At 35.7% G+C, this 23,770-nt stretch overlaps 3 protein-coding genes and 1 non-coding gene across 5 annotated transcripts; 1 reads left to right on the plus strand and 3 right to left on the minus strand.

The window, feature by feature from the left end:
* Nucleotides 1-4,363: 4,363 nt before the first annotated feature.
* On the plus strand, nt 4,364-5,532 carry LOC130733012 (cytochrome P450 71D10-like). Its single transcript, XM_057585047.1, has 2 exons — nt 4,364-4,488; nt 4,765-5,532. The coding sequence occupies exons 1-2, from the start codon at nt 4,372-4,374 to the stop codon at nt 5,374-5,376; spliced, it is 729 nt and encodes a 242-aa protein (XP_057441030.1). The 5' UTR covers nt 4,364-4,371; the 3' UTR covers nt 5,377-5,532.
* A 1,612-nt stretch (nt 5,533-7,144) lies between these two features.
* Nucleotides 7,145-11,813, minus strand: LOC130733013 (N-terminal acetyltransferase A complex auxiliary subunit NAA15-like). Of its 2 annotated transcripts, none has more exons than XM_057585048.1 (6): nt 11,661-11,813; nt 10,909-11,004; nt 10,441-10,614; nt 10,250-10,357; nt 9,497-9,628; nt 7,145-7,514 (listed from the first exon to the last, which is right to left on the minus strand). In XM_057585048.1, the coding sequence occupies exons 2-6, from the start codon at nt 10,963-10,965 to the stop codon at nt 7,371-7,373; spliced, it is 615 nt and encodes a 204-aa protein (XP_057441031.1). In that variant the 5' UTR covers nt 10,966-11,004; nt 11,661-11,813; the 3' UTR covers nt 7,145-7,370. The 2 variants fall into 2 exon arrangements, with proteins under 2 accessions (XP_057441031.1, XP_057441032.1); XM_057585049.1 differs by lacking the exon at nt 11,661-11,813 and adding an exon at nt 11,152-11,638.
* Nucleotides 11,814-12,583: 770 nt separating this feature from the next.
* LOC130733014 (rRNA 2'-O-methyltransferase fibrillarin 2-like) lies at nt 12,584-15,544 on the minus strand. The gene is made up of 7 exons (XM_057585050.1): nt 15,408-15,544; nt 14,886-15,202; nt 14,478-14,573; nt 14,296-14,373; nt 14,038-14,214; nt 13,130-13,198; nt 12,584-12,939 (listed from the first exon to the last, which is right to left on the minus strand). Exons 1-7 carry the CDS (start codon nt 15,424-15,426, stop codon nt 12,763-12,765), a joined length of 933 nt encoding a protein of 310 aa, XP_057441033.1. The 5' UTR covers nt 15,427-15,544; the 3' UTR covers nt 12,584-12,762.
* On the minus strand, nt 13,398-13,469 carry LOC130734915 (small nucleolar RNA snoR60). Its single transcript, XR_009018250.1, has one exon. It is a non-coding gene; the product is annotated as a small nucleolar RNA snoR60 (small nucleolar RNA).
* Nucleotides 15,545-23,770: the final 8,226 nt, after the last annotated feature.

Below are 23,770 nucleotides of genomic sequence, written 5' to 3' on the forward strand. Positions count from 1 at the left end.
TGAGAGGCCGGACCTGACATCCTGGCGAGACCAGATTCCTCTAGAATCAACATGGAGCGGACCTTGAGGAAAGGAGGCAAAGGCTCACTCTGACGGATCAGGGTGGCAACACCACGGAAAGGCTCAGTGAGACCAGAGACCAACTGGAGAACAAGACGATGATCACTAACAGGGGCACCAACATTCCTCAACTGATCAGAGATATGTTTCAGACGTTGACAATAGGCCGAAACATTAGGAAAATCCTCCATGCGAGTGGAGATGAAATCCTGGTCGAGAGCGACAGCACGAGAGTTCTGATTGTCCTCAAACAGAGAAGCTATACGGTTCCAAGTATCCATAGCAGTAGAACCTTTTTCCATAACAGTGGCGAGAAGATCGAAGGAGATGGTGGAATAAATCCATTGTTTGACAGTAGAGTCAAGAGTGGCCCACCGGGCATAGGAAGCATCGGTGCGCGCAGGAGGCTCCATGCCAGCTTGAGGAATGATGTGGTGGAGCACTTGAGTGGCGTGAGCATGAGTTTCAAACAATTCAGCCCACATAGCATAATGGTCCTTGTCTATCTCGAGTTTGAAGGGAATGTTGTTTTTGATATTGGTGACAGCAAGGGCCGGATGAAAGTCCGACTTGGCAGACGCCGGCGGGTCATGTGGAGTGACCACAGTAGTAGCGGTGTCATTGGTGGGGGCACCGTTCGGAGAGCCAGGGGTTGAAGCGGACGTAGCCATGTAACCTGCAAAACAGAATAAGTAATGTGTTTTTTTTTTTTTTTTTAAAGGTTGCTGCAGGGGCGGTTGGACCGGGTTTTAATGAACCGGTCTGGTCGAGCCGGGCTGTGTGAACCGGTCGACCAAACAAAAAACAAGAAACACGTTGGGGAAGGGGAGGGCGGGTCGGGTTTTGGGGTCCTGGCTTGGACGGGTCGGCGGCAGCCAAACAGGGCAGCGACGGAGAGGAGGGGCCGACGAGGACGGCGTAAGGGACGGCGGAGGCCGGCGCTGGCGGCTGGGTGTCCGGTCGTTGGATTTGGTCACGGGAGGGGTTGCTCGAAGAGGCACGCGGGCACAAGGGGAGAAGGCCTTTGGAGGCGTGCGGTGGGTGCTTCGATGGGAAAAGAAGAACCGACTGGAGCAAGGTGACCGACGGCGGCGGCGGCGCTGGAATAAGGGGAGCGCGGCGGCGGCGGAGCGGCTGCGATGAGAGAGAGAGGCAGCGGCTGGGGGGGTTTGGAAGGAGAATTAGGAAAATAAAAAAAATTAGGTCAGATGTGAAGAGAGGATCTGAACCTGACTCAACTGTTAAAAACTTGATTTCTGTACGACAACTCACTACTGATAACAATGTTTCTGTTTGTTTTGACCCATATGGCTTCTCGATTCATGATTTTCAGACGGGGATTCCACTCATGAGATGTAATAGTCCTGGCGATCTCTATCCAGTCACGCCGTCTTTTTCATTTGCTGGTCTAGCTCAGAGTCTATGGCATAGTCGTCTTGGTCATCCCAGTTCTTCCGTTTTGCAGTCTCTTCGTTGTAATAAGTTCATTAATTATGAGCATTTGAATTCTAGCACAGTTTGCGAGTCTTGTGTGTTTGGCAAACATGTTAGGTTGCCATTTTCTTCTTCTCATAATGTTACTGTGATGCCTTTTGACATTTTACACAGTGATTTATGGACTTCGCCCGTTTTATCATCCACCGGTCATCGGTATTATGTATTATTCTTAGATGACTTTACAGATTTCTTGTGGACGTTTCCTTTAAGTAATAAATCTCAAGTTTTTGAAATGTTCACCTCTTTGTCCAATCAAATCCGCACCCACTTTTCACAAACTGTAAAATGTCTTCAATGTGATAATGGGCGAGAATTCGACAATAAATCTTTTCATGATTATTGTGCTGCTAATGGCCTTGTTTTTCGCTTCTCCTGCCCACATACATCATCTCAAAATGGCAAGGCGGAGCGCAAAATACGCACCATTAACAACATGATTCGCACTCTTCTTGCCCATGCGTCTGTTCCTTCGTCTTTTTGGCATCATGCCCTTCAAATGGCTACCTATCTTCTTAATATCCTTCCCCGGAAAGCTCTGTCTAATCTCTCTCCCACTCAACTTCTGTATCATCGTGACCCGTCTTACACACATCTTCGCGTTTTTGGTTGTCTTTGTTACCCTTTAGTTCCCTCTACTACCATTAACAAATTACAACCACGTTCTTCCCCGTGTGTCTTCTTAGGGTATCCACTTCATCACAGAGGTTATAAATGTTTTGACTTGTCGCACAGAAAAATCATTATCTCCAGACATGTAATTTTTGATGAGACACAGTTTCCCTTTGCCACCATGACTACCCCTCCTCCCTCCACATATGACTGTTTCTCTGATCCTATCCATCCCTCTATCATTCACCGGTGGATTAATCCATCCACCTTACCCGACTCTAGCCCTACACCTGTAGTGCCTTCAACCGTAACCACACCACAACTCCCCTCGCCCTCTTCCTCCTCTTCTGACTCCCTATCATCTTCCCCTTCACCTCCTTCACCGACTCAGGCTGTACCTCCTATCCGTACCATGGCCACTCGCAGCATGCGTGGTATCTACAAACCCAAACGACTCTTCAACCTTTCTGTAACCTTTGATGATCCCACCATCTCACCTCTTCCCAAAAACCCAAACCTAGCTCTTTCAGACCCAAATTGGAAATCCGCAATGCAGTCTGAATTTGATGCTTTAATTAGAAGTAATACTTGGGATTTGGTTCCTCGTTCTAGTGATGTTAATATCATTCGCTGCATGTGGATTTTTCGTCATAAGACGAAAGCTAATGGTTGTTTTGAGCGTTATAAGGCTCGCCTTGTAGGTGATGGCAGGTCACAGATTGCAGGTGTTGATTGTGACGAGACTTTCAGTCCTGTGGTGAAACCAGCGACCATTCGCACAGTTCTCACCATTGCCCTCTCCAGGTCTTGGCCCATTCACCAGTTAGATGTTCAAAATGCATTCCTCCATGGTGATCTGCATGAGACAGTTTACATGCATCAGCCCTTGGGTTTCCGTGACCCTAAGTATCCTGACTATGTGTGTCGTTTGCGGAAATCTCTTTATGGGTTGAAACAGGCGCCTCGTGCCTGGTACCAGCGTTTTGCGGACTATGTTTCAACCATTGGGTTTCAGCACAGCACCTCTGATCACTCCCTTTTCATCTACAGGCGAGGCTCTGACATGGCTTACCTCCTGCTTTATGTTGATGACATCATCCTTATCAGCTCCTCTCATGATCTTCGCAAATCTATCATGGCTCTTCTTGCCTCTGAGTTTGCTATGAAGGATCTGGGACCGTTGAGCTATTTTCTGGGCATTGCCGTCACCAGACATGCAGGTGGACTTTTTCTCAGTCAGAGTACATATGCACGTGACATCATTGCTCGAGCCGGTATGACATCGTGCAATCCTTCTGCTACTCCAGTTGACACCAAGCAGAAACTCAGTACTACTGCTGGTACTCCGTGTGATGATCCTACTTTATATCGGAGTCTTGCTGGGGCATTACAGTATCTCACCTTCACCCGTCCTGACATCTCTTATGCTGTTCAGCAGGTGTGTCTTCATATGCATGCCCCCGCACAGAGCATATGCTTGCACTGAAGCGCATCCTGCGTTACGTTCAGGGCACCCTACAGTTTGGCTTGCATCTCTATCCTTCTCTTATCGAGAAGCTTATTTCCTACACCGATGCTGATTGGGGTGGATGTCCTGACACCCGTCGGTCTACCTCTGGTTACTGTGTGTTTCTCGGCGACAACCTCATCTCATGGTCTTCCAAGAGACAACCCACTCTTTCCCGGTCTAGTGCTGAGGCTGAGTACCGAGGCGTTGCTAATGTGGTTTCTGAATCGTGTTGGCTACGCAACCTGCTTTTGGAGCTTCACTTCCCACTTCCTCAGGCTACTTTGGTGTATTGTGACAATGTTAGTGCTATCTACCTATCCGGCAATCCAGTCCAGCATCAGCGCACTAAACACATTGAGATGGACATTCACTTTGTTCGAGAGAAAGTCGCCCGTGGTCAAGCCCGTGTTCTTCATGTCCCATCTCGTCATCAGATTGCCGACATCTTCACCAAAGGCCTCCCTCACGTTCTTTTCGATGATTTTCGAACCAGTCTCAGCGTTGGTGAACCTCCCGCTTCGACTGCGGGGGTGTGATAGAATATGAAATATTCTTCCTGTGATTATGCCTAATTTATTGTAATTATATTTATTCCTAGGTTGACTTTACCTGTATATATACTCTTGCTATTGATCAATGAAAGGCACCAAATTATTTCCATATTCTTACATTCTTACAGAAATGAAAAGAGAAGCATGCTCAGGGAAGCTGCAGGGAATGAAGATCTAGTTGATGTTCTTCTCAAATTTCAACAAGAACAGGAACAAGAACAATATGCCTTGACTGATGATAATATTAAAGCAGTCATTCAGGTTAGTCTTTAACAAAAAGAAAATTTTGTAATTGTACGCTCAAATTAATGTCAACCTAATCATTTATAAGAGATGATAACTTATTTTATCTTTGATCATTCATAATATTTAAGAGATAACTTTAAAGAGTTAATTCATAAGTATATATTTCGTGTAATACAAAAGTATTCTATGAAATATTAAAAAATTTGTATTAATTTTAAAAATAAATTCATTTTTAAAAAAAAATTAGTAACTTTGAAAATAGCTTAAACTAATTTTTATTTTTTTTTACAGGACATGTTCTCTGCTGGTGGAGAAACAATTTCAGGGATTGTGATATGGGGCATGTCAGAAATGGTAAAAAATCCAAAGGTGATGCAAGAAGCACAAGCTGAGGTAAGAAAGGTGTTTGGTAGCAAAGGGAATGTGGATGAATCCGAGTTGCACCAGCTGATATACTTGAAGTGTGTCATCAAAGAAACCATGAGGCTACATCCAAGTGTACCATTGTTAGTTCCAAGAGAATGTAGAGAGAGATGTGAAATGAATGGGTATGAGATACCACCTAAGAGCATCGTCAGTGTCAATGCTTGGGCAATTGGAAGAGATCCCAAGTATTGGGATGAAGCTGAGACTTTCAAACCTGAGAGGTTTCTCAATAGCCAAATTGATTTTAGAGGCACAAACTTTGAATATCTCCCATTTGGTGCTGGAAGGAGGATGTGTCCAGGCATTTCATTTGCCTTACCCAATATTGAGATGCAACTTGCTAATTTACTTTACCATTTTGATTGGAAGCTTCCCAATGGACTGAAGAATGAAGAGCTTGACATGAATGAGACATTTGGGTTAACTCTAAGAAAAGTAAATGACCTCTGCTTGATTCCCATTACTCGTCGACCTTAATATATAGGATATCTCTAGCATATAAATGTCAATTACCTATAAAGAAAATAATTCCATCTCTAGTTTCTAGCAAAACCATAGTCATTTTATAATCAACTATCTGGTGCATACTGATGTCAGTGATGTGTGCTAGAATCCTATAATATCCGAGTATAGTGCAAGGCAATAAGTTCATGAGACAAATTGTGATGACAAATTGTAACTAATTTTATTTACTTTGGTTATAAACTAGTGATTATACCCGTGCGATGCACGGGATCTAAATCATTGATTTCGTTGAAAAAATTACGATTAATTTAATCCAACAATGATTAATTATTTTATTATTATTATTTCTCAGATCCCAACATACCTCATATATTTATATTATTTATTTTTTAAATTTAAAATTAAAACAATGATCCAACTACAATTTATTTAATTAATATTTGTAACAATAGGATTTAGATATAGATTTAGTTAATATTTAAATCCGGACAAAAAGATACAAAAGAGAAGCAAAACCAGATTTCGATGGTCAAAACTAAGTACACACAGGAAATAAAACATATATAATAGAATGTATCACACAGTGCGATGCACGAAGACTAAGTCATTGATTTTATTAAAAAATTATATTTAATATATCACAAAATATAATTAAGATTAATTAAATCCAATCATGCTTCCTTATTTTACTATTACTCATATATCACCATACCACGTATATTTATATTATTTTTTTTAATTTAAAATTTAATATTAAATCAATACTCCAACTGAAAATTAGTATTATTAATATTTATAAGAATATAATTCTGTCAAAAAAAAATTTAAAATTAGATTCAATTAATATTTAAAACCAATTTCAAAAGTAAAATACATTTGTATGCTAAGAACATACTAAAATACACTCCCCTCCCTCAAGGTTTTTGATAATAACACTTAATCTATTCTTACTTAAAATCTACACTCCACCCCCAACTCATCAAACAAATTAACCCTATATTAAAATATGTTAATATAATATTCTTTTTGCATACTATTAGGTGATTCTAGTGAATATTAGTGAGCATTGATCTACATAAAAAAATCATCCTCCAACTCCATCCGTATTTATTTGATGCTACATAACCAACTCTTGTCGACAACTAAATAAAGAGAAAATCAATCAATTAGCGAAAAATCTGTAATTGGATTAGTGTTTGTTATTCAGTTGCAATTAAACTTGTAAAGATTGGAGAAAAGGGGTGGCCGAAAATTAAGGGTGCAGATATTTTAGGGAAAATCGGTTACAATTAAGTAATTTAGGAGAAAATAGTGAAATTGGTGAGAGCATTAAAGGAGTGTATCAAAATTATAACAAAGTAAAGTTTGATCGTTAATGAGGGATTTGAAGAAGGCAAAAAAACTGACCAAGTAGTGGAAATTTGCTTTCTGATCATGCCAAGATGAAGACCGACCGGAAATCTTTCTATTAATACCATAAGCTTTCTAAAGCATGACGTTGCACTGTGCAAAAAGATCAAGTATTCTATACTGATATCATCCATTTTAAATTACATTACATTACATGTATACCAAAGCATAGAATAATTCTACTAAAAGCATTAAGCAATGGAGGTAATCAATTGGTGAGCGATGTGGGATTAGGGTAAACATTAGTTGCAATAGATAAAATGGACACACCTATATTTTTTTTAGAAAAGTATTAAGGTGTTATTTACTAATTAGGATGAATTTTTTTAAGAGTTGTATTATATGTGAAAGTATATCTGACACAGACATACACACTCAAACAGGGTAAATTTAATTAAGACCATACAGTAGATGCCTAATGTGATATAAAAGTGGTGGGGTTTTGATTCAGGACTTCAGGTGTTACTTAAAGCATAGACAATACATGTCTACTATTGAAGGACACATACATTAGTTCTAACCTATCTTTATAACCTATTGAGTGGATCACAAAGGGTCTTCAATCACAAACCCAGTTCCACTGATCGTACCTTACATCAATCAACACATAAACAACTTTCGCTTGGTGCCAAATTCCACTCAAAAATGCTTTTTTTTTTTTTCATTCTTTCCACCATCCATATATGAAAATTATTGCAGTAGATTGATGATTTCCTGATTGTTGCCTTAATCCGCTGGCCCTGTAGATTAACGAAAATGACATGTTGTAAGCTATATAATAGATCAAACCACATCACAACAAATAGATTCAATGATTTAGTGCTATTTATATATGAGAAAGTAACTTAAATTATCTATTATATAAACAAATCAACAAATAACACCCCTGGGATTGAATGACAGTAAAACTATAAGAGTTACACTGATTGGTTAAGAACCCTCCTTAGATCTATTAGAACATGCTCATAATACATACACAGACAATTTCAAGAACAACCCAATGAAAATGTCAATATTGAGGTACATGAAAGCAATTGGTGAATTTAAACAAAGAGATAGTATCTATCATACCTGCAGAAATAGAGATCAGTGTATATAAACCAAATGTCTAGCAAAGGGATAATTAGTTCCATATCACAGTAGAAACAGAAGAGGAAATGCAGTTCAAACCCAAACGTTAAGATACAAATGACATCAAAATAAAAGAAAATGAAAAAATAGGTTCAATAAGTGGGAACCCTATCAGTTAAGCAGAAATTCACGGTTCTTCACACTGATTCCTCGTCACAACTGATAGTGTAAACTTTTAAAAACATCATTTTGAATACCAAATATATATTAAAATAATAGAAGACCAGAAATTGTGAATCCATGTACCTCCAAAGAGAAAGGTTGAAATTAAGTAATAATTGATATGTTAAAGGATTTGGGAGAGCATTATGTGATTGTCGAAAATAAATATAGCTGAAGTTGAAGAATTGGGAAAAATGGCACACTTTAGAGAGTTCAGGCATGATGATGAGATTGTTGTGACTTGTGAAAGACCAAAAATGAATATAGCTCTGAATGACTTGGCTTCTTATGGAACAGAATAGTCAGTAGAATCCTTAGGGAGTACTGGTGCATATTCTTCCTCAGCTTTAAATGCTTATACCATCATTCATGTGTGTGTGAGGGAGCTTACTCATTTTTATTGAGGTTGAGTGCTTCCACAGTTATCATGTCAAAGTCAGTTTTCTGAGTTTGTCAATATGTCTTGCTTCAATTGATTTAGTTGAATATTGTTTACATTACAGTAAAATGTAGAACTCTAATCCACTTCTAATCCAATACTCAGTATAGTAAATTTAACTATACTGATGAGCATGTGATCATATGGTGACATAAAAAAGTGGGATAAACCAACATTCTATCCAAAAAAAAATTGGTTCCACATCACAGCAGAAAAAGCTTACGAAATGTATATCATAGCCAACGTACAGTCTAAGAAGACCTCTAAATAATGGATATACAAAAAAATAAGTACAATACGTTCACACACTATCGGTCAATCAAAAATTCAAGTTTCTTCACAACTACATTATGTAATCTGATATGTAATAATGGGTAAATTTGAAGGATTAGCGAGATCATTGCTTTAATTTCGAGAATTGAAAGGTTTGACATAGAAATAAAAACTAAAGACAACTTGGTCATCCATCGAAAAATTGTCTTCATAATTAATACCAATAAGTGCACACCATATCAGTCAAGCAGAAATTCAGTGTTCTTCACACCTAAATTATGGACCCTAATATGTAATAGTGATAATTATAAAGGATTTGGTAGAACATTAAGTGACAGTTAAAAAGGGACAGGTTTGACAGAGAAATAGAAACTACAAACCTATTGGTCATAAGTCGAAAAAACAGATGTTTAGAAGTAGTCATGCATGTGACTTGGTTAGCGAGGTCTGTTAGTTAGTTTTGGGGGAGTTAGTGGTTTGGTGGGAACTGGTCATTGGGTATCAGTGTAACTCTCAGAAATAAAGACTTGTCCACTGCTAATAAAATTGCTAAAATACTATAACTGACATTAACTGTTTAGTCGTCACAAAATAGAGCTCTCCCAAACACTATAGATTTCTAATGTGCTTAAAAGAGAAGGGAAGAAGTAATAGCTTGACAACATTACTTAAATTTAAGAAAAATATATTGGTAGATAAAGTTTGGTCTCCACTTACCTGAAAGGTAAGCAAAACTTTCTGCTTCCTTGTATATAATTCAAAAAAGAGCAAGAGTGTCTCTAATGAATCAGGTGAATTCTTCTGCAGCAACTTCAAGTATTTAGTAGCTTCCGACAGTGGAGCATCAACCTAAGAAGGGAAAATCACACGCATAACCGGACTATATCAGTCCTAACAATCATAATGACTACAGTAAAAAAATATTTTGGAATTATATCAGTTTTTGATAAACATGACAACTTACAAACGTTTTAATAGTTTGATAAATGTGTCAAGTACACAAATAATGAAAGTATGTTTCTTTTTCATCAACTTTAATTAGTCAGTGACTCAATTCCATATAGTAGTTTTATTTGAAATAAAAATATTCACATTCACCTAATGAATCTAAATCCTATCTTCCCATATGCAACAAAAGATATGCAAATGCATATGCCCTTGCAACACCATCCTTTATAATAATGAGCAGTGATTTTCTTTTGTGCATTTCTAAATCTTATCACTTTTTAAGACCCATATTCTCTATCTCTAAGTCAAATATAACACCCTTTGATTATCTTAAATATTTAGTGTTTTCTACCAAGATCTAAAATGTCAATATGCATGGTGATTGGTGAAAATGACCATAATGGTAACCGGTAGTAAGAATCAAGGAGAAAACTTCTATTTTATCCATTAAATTATAAAATATAAAACACATGCTAAAGAGAATCGCAATGGTTACTGAAGTTGAAGGCACTAAAATTTAACCTGCAATAACTTCTCCCCATGTGGATCAGGATTCACAAGTTTTACATGCCGTTTTCTAGACTTGGATACCTCACTGGCACTTAACTCTTCATTCTTTTCCTCTGCCCCCTGAAAACAAAATAAAACAATAGGATGAATGAATGCCCTTCCTGCACCAATTTCAGAAGAAGCTATAGAAATGAGTACAATACTTTCTTAGCTCTTGCTTCTGCCTTTCTTTGTTTTTGTCTCATTTTATTTTTCTGAGAAGGAAGTAACTTTGACATCTCCTCATCTACTTTGACACCATCACCACTCACCAGCAAAGAGAAGCACATGATAGGAAGCAGTAAGCTTTCCAAACCAGCACACTCTAGCCATCCCCCCTTTTTTTTTGAAAGAGTAAGAATATCATTAGATTTATTTGAGATTAAGCCACTGCCAAAGTAATAATAAATACAAAACAATTACTCATTAAGAGTTTATGATGTGTAAAGCATGCATCTGTAGATGATAGAAATCAATTTGCATGGCCAATGCACACAACCTTTCCAGCAAAAACCCAAACACGACATTATCACTCTTGATGAGTAATTATAGTAGCATGAACAAAAGCCCAACTGTGAAACAATAGATTGAGGATATCAAACAGCCAGCTAACATAGTTAAAGGCAGCATACCTTATGTTTCAGAAAAGAACACAACCAATCTGGCGAGTTTTCCCTTGAGCTGCTCATTTGGAGTGAAGAGTGGTGAATGAAAACATGATCTGATCCCTGAAAGGAAAAAAAAAAACACAGTTGACAAATTGAATTTAATTGAAGCAAACTATCGAACATGTTGTGTGCACAATCTTAATTAGAATGAAACATTGTGAGAACTAATTGTAATCTGTGAAAGAGGCAGAGAATTAGCCACAGAACATTGAAGAAAAACGGCTGAGGTGCTTTAACCACTCAACTTCGTTCCTCTTCTCGTCACCGCTGCTAGGTTAATCAAAAGCATGAGGGCCTACGATGATCCGGAATAAAATCAGGAAGCGGTTTTGGTTAATCATCTTCCTGGTTCCCTCTCTGAAGCTTGAATCGGGAAGATGATTTGGTAGAGAGAGAAAAATCTAAGGCTATGCATCTATGCAATCTGGAGAAATTTTGGATGCGTTGGAGAGAAGGTTGAGCAGAGATTCTTTGGTCATGGTGTTGTAAGCAAAGGGAATTAGATTGATCCAAACGTGCCCGTGAATGAAGCTCAAACCAATTTTTATAGCAACCATCATCAACTAATTTCAGATATTCAACCTCAATGAGAGGGGTAATTAGGGTACAAATTCTATGACCAGATCAACCCTAGGAGATTTGTTGCATAGAGAGGATAGGTAGAGGTGAAGATTGCAGAAGATTGCAATATGCAGCAGAAGATTGAGGGACCGTACCTGGTAGCTGTATCGGATCTCTGCATAGGGCACGGAAAAACCGCTCCAAGACCCGACCCTTGACCCGACCCTTGCAGATTTCTTTTGATGAACAGTGCTGAAAACCCTCTAGCTTTAGTTAGTTATAGATCCCATCTCTTAGTCATGTAAGAGAGAAATTGTTATGACATATCAATCTAGAATAATGTTGTTTTCGCATCTATTATGGTTACAATAACTTATTCAATAATGTCGTTCTTTAATACACAAGTCACTCATACGTTCTAAGAATTTTGAAGCTGCTCATTTGTAAAATTCAATATAGCACCCTAGAATGAAAGCATCTTAATAAAGGTTATCAATTTGTTCAACATCTTATTCAAAAACTTCAAATTCTAAATGTTTTATCTAGTTATCAATTCGATGTTCTCATCACCATACAACTATCTCAATCAAAGAAGATCGGTGTCATTAACCTCTTCACCAAAATGAAGGGGCAGGTTAGAGAAATTGATAAATAATTTAAATTTTGTATTGTAAATTCAAATTCAAATTTTCTCTATTTTGTTGGTAAATGATTTTCAGATCATATCCTATATAAATATAAATATAAATATTATACATATAACGGTTATAGTTTTTTTATCTTAACATAAGTTCATCATTCTAATTTTCATACAACAAACTTATAAATAAATAAAATGTTTAAAATTCAGTTTGTCTCTAAATCAACAAAAATAAAATCCAAAAGGAAATTTAAAACATTAATCAATATTTCACATGTTCAATATTCAGTTTTAATTCAATTAATTTTTTAAAAAAAAATGAGATTGCATTTTGTTGACGCACGCCCCAAACCCGGAGAATGCAATTTTGAGCAAATCTTAATCCAGATATACGCCAAGCATTACCCTTTAAAAAATAGAGACCAAAAAGCCAACAAATTCAGCCAAAAGCAACTAACGAAAAATAACTACCAAAAATTGGAACATGTTTGATAATCCCAGCCTTATCTTGGAGACAAAATGAAGACAATGAAATCTAGAGTCTCACTGAAATAACACATTACTACTTGGTATTTGCTAGAAATACATTAATACATGCCTTTTCAAAAGCATTCAATCTATTCAGCATCTTTCTTCTTCTTTGACAATCTGTATCCACCAACAACACAGGCATGGTCACGCTCAAAGGGTTCAAGGGTGACTTGCTCAGCAGGCTTAAACTGATCTGCCTTCAGCTTGTTCACTTCATTAACAAAGACTGTCTCAGCAGGGACAGTGGAATCTATGCAGTTTGCCTGAGGAGCAAATTAAGTTAAGTGAGTATGATTGGGAAAATCAAAGAGCAAATTAGAACTTAAGAGCCATTACACTTCAATAACCCAGATAACAAAAATTGACCTGTTTGCAGTGTTAGATGTGCAACTACTTAGTGTGATACAAATCACAACTGTGCAAGTGAAAGCAAGATTTGATTTCAGAACAAACCTTGATTGAAATGACAAAATGACCTCCTGTTTTGAGAAAATATGAAGCATTCAGTCCTAGAATTCTTGCCTGCAATGGTCATGAAAATAGCATAAATAGAACTTACATTATAGAGTAACCAGAAACTCTTATTTAAGTTCATTACTAGCAAAGGTAAAAATAAAAAATTAAAATCCCATAGAGAACTCATTCTTGCACCAGCAATTTCATCAATTTTAAGCTAAAGCATGACAAAACAAAACAGAACAAATAACAACAGAAACTGATGTGCATCAGAATCTCGGTTTCACATCAGCCAGGAAGTCTTGAAGGGGAATCCGAGTAAACTCATCATATGCACAGATAGAGACACAGACAAGAATGAAAAAAAACAAATTCAATTAAACAAAAGTAGTAAGTAGTTTAAGAGAATGGCAGGCATGAAAAAAAGAAATTTGTGAGAAAAAGTAGATAAAAGAAAAGGGAAAAGGGAAGTTTAAAAGATATATAGACATGCCAAAAGGACAAGTAGGAACCAAATGTGAGTAGAAACAAAGTTGTCAATCAAGGATAGTGGCATAGATTGCTAAAGCAGGATAGCAAATTGTTATTGCTAAATTACAACAAGTTAGATAATATACTGCATATAATTACGTACATATAAAATAACAACCTTTAAATACATATTCAGAAGTCATACTACACAGAAGATATAGCATAACTCTCACAGTTAGATGACTTTATATTTGAGAGCCCAAAAAACAGAAGGAATGTTTGAAATCAAATGAACTATAGAGATTAAAATTGGTGTAAATATATACAAAGGAACACTACAGGCTTTAAAGACAAAGGAGGCAGACACCATCCTCAACAGGTATCATGTATAGTGACTTCTTTTAAAATATATCAATAAGAAACTAAGACCAAACCTGATCAGGTTGAGCAACATCAGAAAATACCACATCTACCATCCCAACCAACATCCTGTACTTAGCTGGATGTCTAGCGTCCTCAATAATAGGTATAACATTGGTACGCTTCTTTGCCATATTGACCAAATCACGCCCACTTCTATGAGAAAACTCTACTGCATAGACAACTCCGGTCTATATAGAAAAAAAAAAGCATATTAAGATCAGCTATTAACACTAAGTGTAATGATTATCCAACATTGATTTGGTACTTACTGGACCAACAATGTCAGACACATGAGAAACAGTTGTTCCAGAAGCAGCTCCTAGGTAAAGGACTTTGGCTCCAGGTTTCTATAGTAGAACAATGCAATAAACAAAAAAAGATGTCAATATACTGCTATCTAGAGCACAATGCTAAGGTACAACACAGGTTATAAGGCGCAGAAACTACTTACAATCCATATGTTGTCAACCCCACCAAGGATGGCAGCAGCCAACTTGGAGCGGAAAGGATTCCAAACTCTATATTCCTCTTTTGTACCATCCTCTTTCTGCAGAATGTAAATTATTCATGTGTCACAAGATCATTGGGGAATATAAATAAATCCTATGAAAAACAATTAAGCTAAGTGAAGAAAATATGCCTAGGTTTCATGGAATTAGCTGACATTGAAATCAACATAAACAGAAAAATACCTATGAAAGCTTTGAACATAATACATTAATGCATAATCCAGTATATGAAGCTAACCAAAAGCTAACTGAGAAAACTAACAAAACCTAAAATACTATTTTCATGCATGTTTTAAGCAAATCCAATGTCAAATCATCAAACTATACAGTGTCAATGAGAATGAAATTACCTGAACAGTAACCCTTTTCTCATTGTAAACAGCTTCACCAGGAACCAGATTCTTAGTAACAAGAGCATCTTCTTTACCACCCTTAGCAATGAAAATACCCTCATGTCTGTGAGGCTCAACAACAACTCTGCTCCCTCCCTTCATTCCTCCTCCTCTGCCACCACGGCCTCCTCCTCGGCCACCCCTGCCTCCTCCTACTCCTCTACCGCCACCTCGTGCCTTAAAAGGGGTACCTCTACCTCCTCCTCTTCCTCCTCCATCACCTCTCCCTCTTCCTCTATCACCCCTTCCCCTAAATCCACCACCACCACCACGACCTGCACAAATTCAAACACAATACTCATCAAAAAACGCTGATTTCAAAAACCCATTTCGTTAATCTCTACATAGTAAACAAAAATCATTCCTTTTAGCAAATTACTGTCTGCAAATTCAAAGAATTCGAAAACCCACTTTGTTTCAACTTTCAATACATTTAAGCAACAAAAAACAACACTTTCATTGATGAGTTTGTTCTGTTACCTCTAGGAGGAGGAACCATCTTCGAGAGCTTGAAGAGAGATGGTGTGAAGCGGCTGCTACCGGATTGAATATCGACGACGAAAGCAGGAATGAAATTGTTGATAGAGAAACGAGGGTTTTATAGCTCAAATTAGGGTTTAAGAATTAGGGTTTTGGGGTTTCAGTTTTGAGGCCCAAAGTAAAAGCCCAAGACAAACCTCGAGAGCTCTTGTTGTATTTATTTAATTTTCTAAAAATAAATAAGTAAGAAATAGTATCTCTATTTAATTTTTTTAAGGGATGCTATTTCTCTTGTTTGGGAGTTGTGGCCATGGGATGTCATCTTAGAGGTTGATTGTGCTAATCTTTTGGATTAGTTGGAGGATGAAGAGAGTAGAAGGTTCTTTTCTATGTTTGGCATGTCATTTCAGCTAGCTTATAGCTTATTTGACTAGTTTAAAGCTTATTTGACTAGCTTAAAAGCTCTATAAAAGTGTTTGGTGAAGGAGCTTATTTCAGTAGCTTATAGCTTAAAGCTTATAGCTTATTGAATTTATTGTCATTTTTATCCTTATTATTTTATTAAAATTCCACCATATAGGTATTAATGTTAAAATAAAATAAGTAAAAATTAATATTATATTTTTAAGATGATTTTTTTTGTTCCTTCGGAAAACCTATTTTTAAGATGATAAATAAATTGAGTCAAATTAAAATATTTAAAGTTATAATAATTTTAATATTAATATCCTATAGGTATTAATGTGAAAATAAAGTAATGTTATATATAAAAATAATTATACAAGTATGTCTTTTTATGTCATTTTACAATTTCAGCTTGTTCAACCGCTAGTTTTACTAAACACTTCTGTTACAATTACGTAGCTTTTCAGCTTTCAGCTAACTTATCAACTTTCAGCGATGAGCTAGCTTTTCAGCTATCAGCTAGCTTTTCAGCTTTCAGCTAGCTTACCAGCTAAACGCGTCAAACATAGCCCTTGTCGATGCTTATGAAGATTTGAGTTTGACTTGGAAATGAGTGGACAATGACACTTAGGTAGTGTTTGACCCAGCTTTTTTGGAGCTTAAAAGTTACTTTTAAGTTAGAGCTCAATATAAGAGCTTTGAAAATATGATAAAAGTTGTTTGTCTATTTTCAATTTTTATAGCTTAAAAACTTCTTTAAGTTAAAAGTTGTTTGACATAAGATTTTCAAAGCATTAATTTTATTTAAAAGTAGAATTTCAAAATTAATATGAAACTAATTTTTTTTTATAAAAGAAGCAAAAGGAAAAAGAAACAAAAAAAACTACGGCCTCAAGAAGGTGACACCAGGGGCATCAGCATGCAAAACATACTTAGGGGGAGACCTAAGTAATATTCCACGGGTAGAGATAGGTAGAAAAGGTAGTTAAACTGGGGCAGTTTGTGTGAGACCTTTTTGTACAATTTCTCTATAATAGTGGATTATCTCTCTTGGGTGAAAACCCTCCAGGCGTAGGTGATATTGCACCGAACTGGGTTAACAACTTTTCTGTGTCTATTTACTGTTTTTCTGTTGTTTATCTTGCTGCATCATTTGTTGAACTAGTCATATTGTTATACATGATGTCATAGACATCTGGTTGATCATTCGTGTTACTCTTGCCAGAATTTCATGGAGGAACACGAAGGTGAAGAGAAGAGAAGACAGGAACACAGAGAAGACAATACGCGAAGGTGAAGAGAAGACAAAACAGGAACAGAGAGTACCTTGAACATACCACACCCGTAGAACCTCCTACCAGGGTTGTCACCCGACCTAGAGGTCACTAGTGGAGCTTCAACACCACATCCACACAGTAATGGAGACCATTGTTTGACACCCCCCATTGAAGGTGACGAAGATGACGAAAACCCGCTACTCCCACCCATATTCTTCCAAACAAAGCTCAATCCTACTTCACCTTATCAATTCGACCCAGAAAAAAGGAAGATTGGGATCCAATTCGAAGAGGGGAGACAATCCCTTTTTTGTAGGGTTTCTGTAAATGTAACCGTTATAGGGGTGAGGATGAAGGAGTAGTCGTGGCTGGCACGTGCTTCATGTGGGCCCAACTCTCTCTCCAATCAGTCGTTCCAGGTCATTCATTAAGTCCATGTCAGCGTATGTCGTTAGTAAATTGACAGAAGTTGAACGACATACCACTTTTGCAACGAAGGGCATTAGTGAGGAGTCGTGTGATCTAATAAATTCCTGGAGGGACCAAGCGTGCCAAATCATGAAACGTTAGGGACCAAAAGAGCTATTAAGCCTTTTAATTAATTAATCTTCTACTTGAAACAATCTTAACTAGTAAATGTAAAAATGAATTAATGGTCACAAAAGTGTTTTATGGATGCTGTAAAAAGAAGTGGCAAGAGAATCTTCTATATACATATGTAAAGGAGACTTGAGGTTAGTATTAAATACATAGAGCTCGTTTGGTACGTCGTATTAGGCATGATAATATAAGCTTATACAATACAATATGGACTTATCCATTGCTTGGTGCTCACATTGTATTGTATAAGCTTATTACATTGTATAATATAAGCTTATACAATACAATCCATCTTCTTATACTTTAAAATGATGAATCATTTAATCCACCCTATAGATGATGGATAAGGCATGATAAGAGTGTGATGTATAAACTACTTGAATATATTTAATCAACCACCACCACCACCGTCACAATCGCCACCGCTGCCACTTCTACCACCATCGTCGTCGCCAGCATCACTGCCACTATCGTTGATATCGTCATCGTTATTGCCACTACTACCACCACCATCCCCCGCCGCCACCTCCACCACCACCACCACCACTGCTACCGCCACCCCCGCCGCAACCTACACCGGTGCTGCCACCACCACCATTGCCAACATCGTTGATACCGTCATCGTTATCGCCACTACTACCACCACTACCCCCGCCGCCACCTCCACACCCTCTACCACCCCCGCCGCCACCCTAAGGATGGAAAATGTTCTTGGTCTTGAATCCATTGGGTACCCGCAAAAAATACACACGATAGGTAGGGTAAAAACCCGTAAGATGGGTATAGAGTTGAGCATGGGTAAATACTCGCAAAAATTAATGGGTATGAGTGCGGGTATGGGCACTATAGAACCCAACCCCTCCATACCTGCTTATACATATTATACACACACATATACATATTTGGTAGTACGTTAATAGACTTAAAGTATAACTTCCTAACTTCTTTCAAAAAATATGTAAGTGAAGTCTTAATATTTTATATATATGGTTCCTGATTATTCTCACTTATTTTAAAAAATAAGATACTAATCTACAATTTTAAGAGTTTATTAACAATCTGAAATTATAAATTTAAAATTTAACTTTCTCACTTATTCTTTTAAAAAGGTTTATACTTGTTCAAATGATTTTACTTCATAAATATTTAGTTGGTTGTTTGTATTTTTAATTAGTATTTTTTATTTTATAAAAGGAGTTATATTTTGGTTTTCTATTGAAGAAATCATGAAAGTTAAATTTTGATTAGCTAAATTGCGGGTAATGGGCACAAGTACATGCATATAGGTACTCACAGGGTACGAGGAGGGGCATTCAGGTTGCTACCCACGCGGGTATGGAACGAGTATGGTTACATTTTGAAAATGCGGGTATGGGGATGGGTACTATGGTACCCTACACATTGTCATCCCTAGCCACCACCCTCCACCACCATTGTCGGCACTACTACCACTGCCGCCACCATCATCGCTACCGCCACTACTACCATCGTCGCCACCATCATCATCTTCCAATACCACCACCACCATTGTCGCCTCCAAATTATACAGTATATGACCAAACATTACATAGTATTAAATTATTATCAGACTTTATCCTATCAAGCCTAATACAATTGGATCTTATATTATATGGCCTTATACTATACAACATACTAAACATATCATATACAAGTGAGGGGAGGGAGTGAATGGACAAGTGAATCAAATTAAAAGGACAAAAATGCTAGCATAAATTAGAAAAATTATTGCTTGAATAAGTGAATCAATGTGCACTGGAGATATAAGCGTTTCACATCCCCCTGCAATAACATTGAATAATTTAGTGAAAACTTGTGCACTAGTGATCTCAGTTTTAAACTTAATATTAAATGTATAAGCAAATGAGTATCATTCATGAAAAAAGTGTAACAGACCACAAAGTTATATCTGTAAATGGTCTTAGCATAACCTTAAATTAAAATCAAATTTAATGTAAATTTTAAACTAATATCAGTTTGGACCAAGAAAAAAACTAATAATGATAAAGCATACTTCCGTCAAAATTAGTCTTCATATGCAAGGGTCTAAATTTGCTGTCCAATTTTCTGCAGAAATACATCTCCATTTTTCTTAAACTCACAAACTTTTACAAATATCCTTAAACTAACATTAAATAAAGTGGTGGGATAATGACAATGACAGTTTCAAAAACTGAATAAAATGGTGAATGTTCGGAGACTATTCAACTACCTACATTAAATAAATAACTAGTGCAATATATTACATTGAACCATGCATCTATTGTATATCTCTATATAAATAAATCGGTAACACTCAAATTATACATATTTCTTATGCTCCAGCTGCCGGTGAGAAAAAATGGCAATTGTCTCTAGCTATTTTAATAAGTATGTCATTTTTAGTTACATTAGTTAATCTCAAAACTACTTTTTAAATTACTCATTTCTTTGTTTCAGGAGAAAGATCATCAACAATAACAAAGAACACACATTCCTTAGTAATATATCCCCCACTGCAGATGATTGAAAAATAAGACCGCGAATTTCACAGATATGGTAATTTACTACTTTATGCTTTTCTAAACAATTCTTTTCATTCAATTGAATCATACAAATATATCATCATTTCTATGTTTATATGACACAAATCAATAACAAAGTGTAAGCCACATAAATTTCTATACAGCACTTATGATGTGATAAAAAATATGATTTTTTCACTCTTCAATATTGTCATATTATGGACAAAAAATATAGCAACCCAACTCAATCATTCAAAGAGAACAAATGCCCAGTTAGATAGAAATCTCAACAACAATGGTAAACAACCACATCAATCTAGATAAAAAAAAATAGCACAATTGATAACATGATTGTAATGACTAAATCAAAATTAGAAAAAAAAAATACTAAACTTAGCTACTTTCATTTCAATACTAAGCTAATTAAGTAATTAAATTTCTTTATATATCAAATTAAAACTACTCTCATTTCAATCTCAATAGAAATCTACATGTTTGATCTTTTTTCCTTATGAATTGTTAAAGAAAAAATGTATGAGAATATCATAACTCAATTATATTTAATTCTCCATATATTCTAAATCTTCTTCTTTCTTACCTTTATACAAATTTAAATATCACAATTAAAAAATACAAATTAAAAACGACGGGTTTAATTTATAGTACAACTGTAAAGTGAGGTGTTAGAGCGGATACTCTCAAAAAATTGGTCGGAAGAACAATGTTTTTATCTCGAATATACTGATTAATACTAATGATTTATCATATGTCCATTCAATTCACTAATAAATTATCATGAATAACATATGAAGAAAAAATGACAATGACTTTTCATATAGTTTAATTTGTACACGTCCATTCAACTCATTATTAAGTTCCCACCAAATCTGTCTGTTGGGCTTTAAAAAAGTTTAAAACTCACAAGTCTAGTTATCTAGCTCATTGATTGATTCACTCCTTTATTTATATTTTATACTCATTGACAAAAAAAAAATATTTATATTTTATACTTCATCTTATTTTTACATATTTTTCTTTCAATTTCTCAGTATTCTTATTATATCATTTATCATAACTTTTTTTTTCCTCATTTCTACTTGATCCCCTACTTTATCTCATAAGATGGAGTAGAATTGGTGCGTTAAGTAAACATTATTGAGCTATCTATCCTCCATACAATCCACATAGTCTTATTAATTATTATAATGTATACTCAGTATTTGATGCCAACTCAAATTTTCATGGCATAATGCAGACACCGTTTCCACGCACACCATTAGACTCATGTGATGTGGTGTCTCTGTTTTAATTGGGACCATGGACTTAAAAAACGAAAACGAGGCAATCAGATACAACATACAAGCAATAAGGACCAAACCTTTCCCATGCCTAAAGACTCCAAACTTATTAATATCGTGGTCTCCACGCAAAAAAAAAAAAACCTTAACCCTAGGTTTAGGCAAGTTTATTTGTGCTTATGTGAAAACTCATTTAACCAACCGGGAAAAACGTAGTAATTTAACATTTCATCTTTAAAATAGGTGGTTGGATTCAATTACATATTTTTATAAATGAATAAAACATTCATTTATGGGTGGAACAATGATTTCATCTCATAATTAAAAAATATGAGAATACATTGGTTAACACCAAAAAAAAAAAGTGAAAATGCATTTAAAACTTATTAAGATTATATTTAGCAAACAATAAATCTTTCAAAGCTATTTTGAATTATGTGGTTGTTTTGTATTAAGTAACATAAAATCCACTGCAGAATATTATTAAGTGACATAAAGTGATGTAAAAAATGATTGGTAGACATAGCTACAGTGTTGACCACTTTGGACACCTCATTTTGTGGCCGTGTCTGACCGCCACAAATTAAAAACTTGATTTTTTGTAGCGGTTTTTCACAACTTTACTATTTTTTGTGGTAAAAAATCGCCATAAAATTGAGGTGTCTAAAGTGATAAACAATGTAAAGTGGTCCATGAACCACCACTGAAAGTGAGGGATATTGTTTAAAGAATTATTATGATGATAGCGTTTAGGATTCTCAAGCTAGCTTACTTAATTTCCTTTTTTTTTAATAAATTAAATAAAAATTTCATTCCATTCCATTTCAATCAATCGTTTTCTAATAATTTTTTTAAAGCTTCTTCCTTTTATTATTTAGTTTTTAACTTATGTCCCAAGGGAAAACAGCAGTAGATTTTTTTAACCATACAAGCTTCTAGAGTAGTACACCCGACCTATTTAAAAACCTCCTCCATCTAATAATGTTACTACTTTGCTTTGTCTTGACACTATAACCTAGTTTTTCTCTGCGTCACTAATTTTCCTCATAAACTGTTTTTCCTTATTTTTCTTTTTATAAACAGATTCTAAAAATTACTTTATGAAATCTGTTTCTTTATTCAGGGAAATCAAAACAGAAATCAAACAAATTCACATATCTGCAAATTTAGAAATCACCCTAATTTGTAATTTCTATTGATGCAAAGTTTGTTAAAACAATACCCTTCCACTACGGTTGGCAACGGTTACCCAAACCCAAAACCCGATTTGAGCTTCGAAGCCGCAAAAAACTCAACCCGGAAACAACATGTACATAAGAGAGCAACATAACCATAAACTGATTAAACCTCATCATCTTTCCAATACAAAAGAAAAAAATGTAGTTCATGAACATAAGCTGATAAACAATAATTCATGGATTTATAAACATCTCAATTCTAAATGTCTAATTAAATTTCATTCTTCAAGAAATCTTACTTAGTAACTTTAATAATCTAATCTAATAATATATAGTTTGAGACTCATTGAAAGCTTAGGTGTCAATAATCTACAGCTTCCACAATTGTAGGGACATGTGTCAAGCTAATAAAACTCAAGAAATAATATATAGTCAAGCTTCACAATATTCACCTAATAAACCTATATACTATTTGAAATTCAAAATATAGAAGGAAAGAAAAAACAAACGTAACAAACCTATACTTCAGTGGTCAAAAGTTTTGATTTTTGAATAAAAATTTTGATAATATAATATGAGATTATAATTTCTTTAATTGCAATATTCTAGAATATATACTAACCTGAAAACAAAAACGTGAAACATCTTCTCATCTTGATTTTAGTGGATTTCAAAAACTAACTCTTGAATTTCTGGATTAGTTTAGATTTAATCAAGTAGAAGTATTTGAGGTTAACAATGCACCTGGTCTTATATTCATTCATCTTTAACTCATAAAAAAAGAGGGAAATTTAAAATACAAAATTTAAAATAATTTAAAAATAAAACATCATTATAAAAAAACCATTATCACACATTTCAAAATTCACGTTCCCCATCTCACAAGTTCTCACACAACTCTCTCTACTTCCCCCTCCTTCCTCTCAACCATGACAGACCTCATATCAGATGTTTGTCTTTCAAAAGCAACAAGTTCCTTCGCTGCAAGGATATTACGTATGTGGACTCTGCCTTCCTTTGACAATCCATCAGACATAGGTACTATTGACATGGTATTGATGGATCATCATGTATATTTACAAA

Source organism: Lotus japonicus, chromosome 1 (assembly GCF_012489685.1).
Source record: "Lotus japonicus ecotype B-129 chromosome 1, LjGifu_v1.2".
Taxonomy (NCBI): domain Eukaryota; kingdom Viridiplantae; phylum Streptophyta; class Magnoliopsida; order Fabales; family Fabaceae; genus Lotus; species Lotus japonicus.

Bases quoted from the DNA above. Each gene is read 5' to 3' on its own strand.
- LOC130733012 (XM_057585047.1), top strand. From the start codon at position 4,372: ATGCTCAGGGAAGCTGCAGGGAATGAAGATCTAGTTGATGTTCTTCTC. The intron at 4,489-4,764 runs GTTAGTCTTTAA...TTTTTTTTACAG, and splicing joins ATATTAAAGCAGTCATTCAG to GACATGTTCTCTGCTGGTGG.
- LOC130733013 (XM_057585048.1), bottom strand. From the start codon at position 10,965: ATGAGCAGCTCAAGGGAAAACTCGCCAGATTGGTTGTGTTCTTTTCTG. The intron at 10,358-10,440 runs GTATTGTACTCA...TTTTGTTTTCAG, and splicing joins CAGAAGCAAGAGCTAAGAAA to GGGGCAGAGGAAAAGAATGA. The intron at 9,629-10,249 runs GTTAAATTTTAG...TTCCCTTCTTAG, and splicing joins ATGGGGAGAAGTTATTGCAG to GTTGATGCTCCACTGTCGGA.
- LOC130733014 (XM_057585050.1), bottom strand. The intron at 14,215-14,295 runs GTAAGTACCAAA...TTTTCTATATAG, and splicing joins TGTCTGACATTGTTGGTCCA to ACCGGAGTTGTCTATGCAGT. The intron at 13,199-14,037 runs GTTTGGTCTTAG...TGACCATTGCAG, and splicing joins ATGTTGCTCAACCTGATCAG to GCAAGAATTCTAGGACTGAA.